Source organism: Agrilus planipennis, unplaced genomic scaffold, assembly GCF_000699045.2.
Source record: "Agrilus planipennis isolate EAB-ADULT unplaced genomic scaffold, Apla_2.0 scaffold24, whole genome shotgun sequence".
In the NCBI taxonomy this organism is placed as follows: domain Eukaryota; kingdom Metazoa; phylum Arthropoda; class Insecta; order Coleoptera; family Buprestidae; genus Agrilus; species Agrilus planipennis.
In genome coordinates, this window is record NW_020439076.1 from 1251793 (window position 1) to 1260910 (window position 9118).

Below are 9118 nucleotides of genomic sequence, written 5' to 3' on the forward strand. Positions count from 1 at the left end.
TAAATTATATATATAATATAAAGTGAAAATGCAGATGATTTATCATAAGCATATTTATTTAACATTAAAATGAAAAATCAGAATCAAATCTTTCTGTTTCTGTTCGTGCTCCCACAGCACATGACAATAATGACTGAATTGTTCTTTCTTCACCACTTCCAAATATGTAACCATTCGCCTAAAATTAAATAAAGATGGGAATCATTTCATTTTCTAATCATAAAAGGTTTACCTTATCAACAGCACTCTTTAAAGTTAGCAAACTCCTTTCAGAATTAACATTAACAGGAATAAAGCAAACCAAACTGTAGCTTTGTATTAAATCAACTAAAGCTGCATTTAATTTTTTAAATTTTGATGTAAAAGGTCCGTCATCAAGAAGTTCTAATAAATATTCCAAATCTAGTACATCCGTATAGAAATCAAGACCAAAATCTAACTTTGTGGAATTCTGTTTTAATAAGTCAGCCTGAAATAAGTTTTAAGTTAATACACTTTAATAAAATAATTAATTAAGAGCTTGCTTATTCTACATCAAAAACATACCTTACTTAAAACATTAACATGTGGTAAGCCAATCTGAAGCATTGTGGACAATGACATTAGCAATGTAGATATAAATTTTGTTGGATTTGAACAGTAATGACAATCAACCATGTGCACAACACATAAATGATAAGATAAATTTTGCAGCTTTGCAAAAATGTTCTTTATAGATGTGTGATGTGTATAAAGTTCTACCTGCCCAGGTATATCAAAAATTAAGTAACTATTATTTATGGTCTTAAGTTTATCTAGAAGCCAGTCAAAGTTTTGCTCTAAATATTCCATACAATACATAAGTGCTCCATTCGGCCCAAGTTTAAATGAATTCATAACTTCTTCAACAGAAATGAGTTCAATTATATCAACAGCAGGTTTATATGTCATGTTATCATTAGCAGGATCCAAATTTATAACATCACATTCTCTGTTAAGCTTGTCTTTATAAAATTCCTGAATTTTTGCACAGTAAGTAGTTTTTCCTGACCCTGGTGGTCCTATAACTAACTGACCAAAATAAGCCTCTGCTTTTTTTGCACGCTTTGCAAGAGACATGTTTAACTTTCTTCAATTTTTAATCAAATCTAAAAGTGCTACAGCTATACCTCGAACTACTTCAGCTGAGTAATCTTTTAGGCAAAGAAAAATCAAGAGGGGCTTCTTAATCTGTAGACTACCAGCAATAAACCTGGCTGCTGCTTGTTGTTCTGTATTTTCTGCACCAAATACAACACTAACAGTATAAACTGGTTCCAAAGTGTTTGCTCCGTTTACTTGTTGATCCACAGTTACTCGTAAAAGACTGCCAAGTTTCTCAAACTGAGTGGTAATTATCATAAATTTATTAACGAATTCCCCGAAAACAAGCTCAGTATTATGCCCACCAACATTTATTGCTCCCACTTTAAAATTAGATTTAAAATGATGATTATCTTCAATTGACAAAGATTGCATTAAATTTGCAACATCCATAATAGGAATCACCTTTACATCCACAATTTTTTAAGGAATTTTACATATTATTGTTATAACTTAATTAAAAACAACCTTCTTAATTTCACAGGTTATGGCATTTATTCACAGATAAGCATTTATTTTTATTAAATTGTTGATCATGTTCATAGATCTTGCAATAATATTAATTGCTGATCTGCTTACTTACATGACTGATTCAAATGAAATCTTTCGTTAATTATTAATATTTTATTAATCCGTAACAAAGTAAAACAAGAATTGCTGAATTTTACATCATAACTTTACTCCCTTCGTTAAGATTGTAAATACATATTTTTTAATTTATTCTTTTTATTTGACTGCTACCATTTACCTTATACATCTATGAGTGAAGGAACTTAACCTATTATTTTTTTGAAACAACAAGAATAAACATGGAATAAACCATGAATACACGGAATAAATTCAATGTATGTGAAATTTAACTTAATTATTTTATTTGTTATCTTGTATTCNTAGAATTTTTAATGCATGTAGACACATCTATAATTAAAATTTTTTAGGAATTCAGTAATTTAGAGTTACCTGGTACAGAATGGCAGCAAACACCAAATAATGATAATTCTGATTCAAGTTCAGAAGAATGGGAGACAAGCATGGATAGTTCTGAAATTGATATTATAACTACTGATTCAGATATGGATGAGGACGAAATTTTTGGTGAATATTTCCCAAAAATCTCGAAATTTCTTTTAACATATTGATAAAAATTATTATAACGGTATCATAATAAAATGCTATTTTCCTTTTAAAATGTGTACTTTTATCTGTGTAGACAAAAGATAGGGAAAATGGGCAAGTACTTGCAATTTCAAACACTTTTTATGATAGTATTTCCTCACCTTTTTGAACTAGTAAAACAGTTATTCACAATTTTAATTTTTATTTCATAAAACACAAAACAAATGCAAATACAACTACACCCAGTTGCATTTAAAAGATCGGATGAAATTAATTTTGATGAAATATAAACAAATAAGTAAATACTACTAATATCTGAAATAGATACGAAGGTTTTAAACTAAAATAAATTTAATTAAGTCATTTTAACCTGGTGTTTAAAACAATTAGGAAGAACTTTAATTCCATAGTATTAATGATTAATACTTATTTGAATGACGATGTTGAAGTATGATAATTAAAATGAAATGTATTAATTTTTAATTACCTACATTGGCAGAAAACAAAACATTAACATACTAATTACGTTTTCAAGTAAACAGTGTTATTGCTTTTTGACAAAAATTGTGTCTTGGACACAATCATAATTTCTAAAACATAAAATGAGAGAATGCTATAAATGAAATTGTCTATTTTACCCTAATTTTGGTTATTTACAATAAGACTTGTGTAAAGGAAGTTATAATCAACAGTTACCACGTTAATGACCATATCTTCACTGTATTCACCATTCAAACATATCATACAAACAAAAATAAGTTTATTTGAAAAAAATAAATATTACGCGCCTGCAGACACAGAATCGCCCTCGTCTCCATCTTGTAACTGTTCATTTTCTGGTTGTGGTTGATTGTTGTTTCCATTTGCTTCTGAAGCTAATATTATAGTGTGTTGTCCTCCACTGCTCACCCTAAACACGTGTTTACCAGCGAGCTGCTTGCTTTTAATAAGGGTCGGTTCATAACAGTCCTCTTCTTCACCAGTGCCCAATTGGCCAACAGTTCCCATACCCCATCCATATAACTCACCTACATAATCAAAATTGTAAATATTGTGATTATGATCTCAAAATTGTATGTATACTTGTTAATCAGTATAACTTCTTGTCTAATATTTTGAGAATGAATACCAATAACATTAGCTTTCAAAAAAAAAATATGAGAGCTATATGTACAAGAATAGATCACCCAAATTCCACCTACATTGACCTTTGTATAAAAACAAATTTCTTTTGAAACATACCAACATCAAGTACAGCAAAAGAAGTTGCAGAGCCACATGCAATGTTGACAACTTTCTTATTTTTAAGAAAAGGAATTTCAGTCAATTCTGTAGCATCATCACAATCCTTTCCAAGTCCTAACCTTCCATATTCTTTTCTCCCAATAGCATAAGTCTTTCCATCTTCATCACGCCCAAACAATACATATTTGAAAAACTTTTCGTTTTAACAGTAATGGGGGAAAGGCATGTATTTGTTGAGCAAACCTTGTATAATGCAAAGGACAGTTATGAATGAACCTTGTACTTTGTTATAATTAGTAATTAGTAGTAGTGGCGTATGAACGTCATTGAAGTGTAATTTATTTAAATACCTACAATATTTGTTTCTATACTGCACATATTTAAAAATGAACTTTATCAGTTTTTGTGGATTATTTTAACAGGCTATTTTGTTCCAATAAGATAAAAAGAACTTTAATCTGCCCTTTCAAACCATCTTTTGAGATGAATTACAAGATAATTTTTATAGGATTCAAGGAAAATCATAGGTAACATTCTGATTTAATGAAATGAACCCCTTTTACGACTTCTTTCAACGTAATCATGCCTTGGCTAAAATTGAAAATGCTCATGTAACAAAATCTCCTTATTTATATTTAGAAGATTTTGATTTGTATTGTTTACCTAAGACACTGATAAAATGTTCAGAACTGAGGTCATTATTCTTAGCACGTAACAAATTTGAAGATTTACATGAAGATATTACAAAGTTAAAAAATTTAACTGTACTCGCAGTTGATTATAATAATATTCAAGAATTCCCAAAATCAATTAGAGAACTTGTACATTTAAAATCTTTAAACATTAGCCATAATCCAATTAAATGCTTATCCGGCGATTTAGCATGCTTAACTGAAATAGAAACGTTATGGTGTAATGGCTGTCTTCTAAAAAAATTACCTGACGAGATTGGTTCTTTGCACAATCTACATACTTTAGGAGCTCGTAGCAATGAAATATATGAGTTACCTGAAGCTATTTGTAACTTGAAAAAGTTGAGGTAAGTATGATTTATATATGGGTGACATATAATATCCATTGTTCTAATTTCAGATGGCTTACATTAGAAAATAATAAAATAACTGATGTCCCAGAAAAGTTTGGTGCATTAGAATCATTAGTTCATCTAAACTTGAACAATAACAATTTTAGTCACATACCAAGTGAATTTTGTAAATTGAAACAACTTCGATTTCTTTATTTAAATGATAATAAAATTGCCTCATTCATTTCAAATATATTTGAAGATTTAAGGCATATACAAAGAATTTCCCTGCTGAAAAATCCAATTACTGTTACTGAATTAATACAAAAGGTAAAATAAGTACAAAAGATATTGTTTTTTAACACATTATATTTACGATTTACTTAGTTGTACTTCATTAAATATTTAATGGGGATTTTTTCCTTTTATTTTTTTTTTAATTTTTGTACCAATTACTTTATAAAACCTCATTTTTAAAACTAATCAGATATTCTATTAGAATTTTTAATGCATGTAGACATATCTATAATTAAAATTTTTTAGGAATTCAGTAATTTAGAGTTACCTGGTACAGAATGGCAGCAAACACCAAATAATGATAATTCTGATTCAAGTTCAGAAGAATGGGAGACAAGCATGGATAGTTCTGAAATTGATATTATAACTACTGATTCAGATATGGATGAGGACGAAATTTTTGGTGAATATTTCCCAAAAATCTCGAAATTTCTTTTAACATATTGATAAAAATTATTATAACGGTATCATAATAAAATGCTATTTTCCTTTTAAAATGTGTACTTTTATCTGTGTAGACAAAAGATAGGGAAAATGGGCAAGTACTTGCAATTTCAAACACTTTTTATGATAGTATTTCCTCACCTTTTTGAACTAGTAAAACAGTTATTCACAATTTTAATTTTTATTTCATAAAACACAAAACAAATGCAAATACAACTACACCCAGTTGCATTTAAAAGATCGGATGAAATTAATTTTGATGAAATATAAACAAATAAGTAAATACTACTAATATCTGAAATAGATACGAAGGTTTTAAACTAAAATAAATTTAATTAAGTCATTTTAACCTGGTGTTTAAAACAATTAGGAAGAACTTTAATTCCATAGTATTAATGATTAATACTTATTTGAATGACGATGTTGAAGTATGATAATTAAAATGAAATGTATTAATTTTTAATTACCTACATTGGCAGAAAACAAAACATTAACATACTAATTACGTTTTCAAGTAAACAGTGTTATTGCTTTTTGACAAAAATTGTGTCTTGGACACAATCATAATTTCTAAAACATAAAATGAGAGAATGCTATAAATGAAATTGTCTATTTTACCCTAATTTTGGTTATTTACAATAAGACTTGTGTAAAGGAAGTTATAATCAACAGTTACCACGTTAATGACCATATCTTCACTGTATTCACCATTCAAACATATCATACAAACAAAAATAAGTTTATTTGAAAAAAATAAATATTACGCGCCTGCAGACACAGAATCGCCCTCGTCTCCATCTTGTAACTGTTCATTTTCTGGTTGTGGTTGATTGTTGTTTCCATTTGCTTCTGAAGCTAATATTATAGTGTGTTGTCCTCCACTGCTCACCCTAAACACGTGTTTACCAGCGAGCTGCTTGCTTTTAATAAGGGTCGGTTCATAACAGTCCTCTTCTTCACCAGTGCCCAATTGGCCAACAGTTCCCATACCCCATCCATATAACTCACCTACATAATCAAAATTGTAAATATTGTGATTATGATCTCAAAATTGTATGTATACTTGTTAATCAGTATAACTTCTTGTCTAATATTTTGAGAATGAATACCAATAACATTAGCTTTCAAAAAAAAAATATGAGAGCTATATGTACAAGAATAGATCACCCAAATTCCACCTACATTGACCTTTGTATAAAAACAAATTTCTTTTGAAACATACCAACATCAAGTACAGCAAAAGAAGTTGCAGAGCCACATGCAATGTTGACAACTTTCTTATTTTTAAGAAAAGGAATTTCAGTCAATTCTGTAGCATCATCACAATCCTTTCCAAGTCCTAACCTTCCATATTCTTTTCTCCCAATAGCATAAGTCTTTCCATCTTCATCAAGGGCTATTGTATGATGTTGAGCACAACAAATTATATTCCATTTGAATTTTGAAAATTCTTTTGATAGCTTAGGACTAAAGACTGCATTTTGAGATTTTAGACCTATAAAGACATTATTTTGTATCGCCATTTATATTGAATATTAAATGTCCTACCTATCTGATTGTAATTATTAAGACCAAATACATAAATATCGTTTTTTTGCTCAACTTTAGCAAATGTGCTATATGTTCCAGCCCAAATGTTATCAAACTTCAATTTCAAGCTTGGCTTGACATTAATAATTGCTGGCTGAAGAAATTTTGCTAAAAGCAAAGATTTTGATTTGTATTGTTTACCTAAGACACTGATAAAATGTTCAGAACTGAGGTCATTATTCTTAGCACGTAACAAATTTGAAGATTTACATGAAGNACAAAAGCCTGTCCTACAATTTCGATCACTTCCCCTTTCACTTGTCCTTCCCAATTGGCCCTGTTCTGGACAACCACATGTATAAACCTCACCAAATTGAGTCAAGAAAACTATGTGATCTGCTCCAGAGGCTATTTTGATAACAATGTGGTGAGGGAGGATTTCATAGGGTAATTTTTCATTTCCTTTTAATGTTAGACCCATGTTTCCATGTGAATCCTAAAAATTTTAGAATTTCAGTTTCATTTTAAATTTTTAAAAAATCACTTAAAATGTACCCTAAAAGTTCCCCATGCAAATACTCTTCCATCTTCAAGTAGTGCTACTGTATGTGAATCACCTGCAGAAACTTGCTTGACTCGATCAGGAAGATTAACTTCTCCAGGAATAAATTCAGCATCCTCTTTATCAGCTGTTTCCCTTCCAAGTGCTCCTTCATCATTGCAACCAAATGTCAAAACCTACAGAATTTTCTGTTTATTGACTAAAAAAGTTACAAATGCATTAGTAAAATATACCTTCCCGTCTTTTGTTAAACACACAGTGTGCATTCCACCAGCACAAATATCAACAATTTCATGAGTAATAGGCACTACAGCCGGTCTGCTTTTCTCCAAAATATCACTTCCTAAACCTAATTGTCCAAAATCCCCAGCTCCTGTAGCTAGGACTTTACCAACCTTGGTTAAACTTGGCAGACTAACATGGTCAATAACTAAAACACAGGTATTAAAATACAAACCGAAAATGGGATAAGTAAACAGTACATTTTGGCCGTTTAGAAGAAATACTTGCTGTAGAACTTCGTCTTCGTTTCGGCATGATTCCTTGCAGAGTTTAAAATTTGAGGTTAGTCTTCTTACTGTGAAGTGCCAGAAGGAAATTAATCTATAAAAATGATGACACTAGTTCGTTTATGATCACTAAATATTACTTATATAAAATGAAAACATTAAAACAGTAATTATTTGATTTTATATTAAATTTTTGCATTAAAAAGAACACGGCGGGAATTAACCCCCAAAAAGAAAAACTGAAATAACCTTGAAGAGAAACCATTGAGTTGATGGTTGAACTTGAAAACAAATCTGCTATAATTCTATGAGAAACATGCTATACAGGGTGTACGTTTAAATGAGGGTCTAAAAATTATTAAATGCCAGATTTTCGTTAATGAAAATTGCTTTAAAAGAATCTGTAGTTTTAAAAATAAACGCAATAAATCTTAAATAATTTTTATTTCTTCTCAATNCTGTAAAATGTGCTTACTGTACAGTTTCTATCTTAATGTATGCGAATAGGAAAACTAAGTCAATAACCGGGGTAATCTAGACCAATAGTCCTTTTTGCTAGCTGTCACAATGTCATTATTTTCTCATTTGCATGAACAGAAATGTATTTTACGTTTATAATTCTCTATACTTTATTCTAATATTTTAGCAAAACCATTTCATTTTGATCCAAAGAGAAAATTGATTCAAATAAAATTCTGTTTGAAATTTTTTCATATTAACGTTTTATTGATTGTTTTTGTATTTATATAAAATACCTGAGTTTAACAAAACAATTTACGTATTTTATCCAAATAAAAACTGCACAGGAAATAAAGAATCGCTGAAACTATTATTACCGAATTTCGTCGGGACGAATGATAACCACCAGGCGCCAGTAAGGCGACGAATGAATACAAGGAAAACAGATAGTCGATGAGGAAATTGAACTTTTGGAGTCACTCATCTCTTCAGTTATTTCAATACAGCTTTTGAGAACACACATTATCAGATTTTGATAAATGTTTTTAACAAGTTAAATTGAAATGCTTAAATATTTATTATCTTAAATTCAATTTTGAAAACATTTGTTTGGAACTTCCCTATCGGAGTTGATTCACAGGGTTAAAAAGTTTGCTATCAATTCTTGGCTATATTACTAAATTAATTATGAAAGGCGTTTCAAATTTCACCTAATATAATTTTAAAGAAAACTCTTTTTTTATTAAAGAATATTTTGGAATTTTCTTATTAAAATAAAAACTACAGTGAAAGCAAGATTTTTCGGAAAAT

General features: G+C 29.6%; 3 protein-coding genes across 4 annotated transcripts; 1 reads left to right on the forward strand and 2 right to left on the reverse strand.

The window, feature by feature from the left end:
* Positions 1-38: 38 nt before the first annotated feature.
* On the reverse strand, positions 39-1639 carry LOC108741541 (GPN-loop GTPase 2). The gene is made up of 3 exons (XM_018476377.2): positions 547-1639; positions 233-469; positions 39-178 (listed from the first exon to the last, which is right to left on the reverse strand). The coding sequence occupies exons 1-3, from the start codon at positions 1096-1098 to the stop codon at positions 65-67; spliced, it is 903 nt and encodes a 300-aa protein (XP_018331879.1). The 5' UTR covers positions 1099-1639; the 3' UTR covers positions 39-64.
* Positions 1640-2064: 425 nt separating this feature from the next.
* LOC108741845 (regulator of chromosome condensation) lies at positions 2065-8104 on the reverse strand. Of its 2 annotated transcripts, XM_025977271.1 has the most exons (8): positions 7823-8104; positions 7574-7770; positions 7334-7516; positions 7058-7274; positions 6797-6946; positions 6633-6743; positions 3481-3642; positions 2065-3266 (listed from the first exon to the last, which is right to left on the reverse strand). In XM_025977271.1, exons 1-8 carry the CDS (start codon positions 7875-7877, stop codon positions 3019-3021), a joined length of 1323 nt encoding a protein of 440 aa, XP_025833056.1. In that variant the 5' UTR covers positions 7878-8104; the 3' UTR covers positions 2065-3018. The 2 variants fall into 2 exon arrangements, with proteins under 2 accessions (XP_025833056.1, XP_018332312.1); XM_018476810.2 differs by lacking the exons at positions 2065-3266; positions 3481-3642 and adding an exon at positions 5427-6256 and having other exon boundaries at positions 6471-6743.
* Positions 3656-5301, forward strand: LOC108741852 (plant intracellular Ras-group-related LRR protein 7). The gene is made up of 3 exons (XM_018476821.1): positions 3656-4522; positions 4576-4837; positions 5051-5301. The coding sequence occupies exons 1-3, from the start codon at positions 4032-4034 to the stop codon at positions 5249-5251; spliced, it is 954 nt and encodes a 317-aa protein (XP_018332323.1). The 5' UTR covers positions 3656-4031; the 3' UTR covers positions 5252-5301.
* Positions 8105-9118: the final 1014 nt, after the last annotated feature.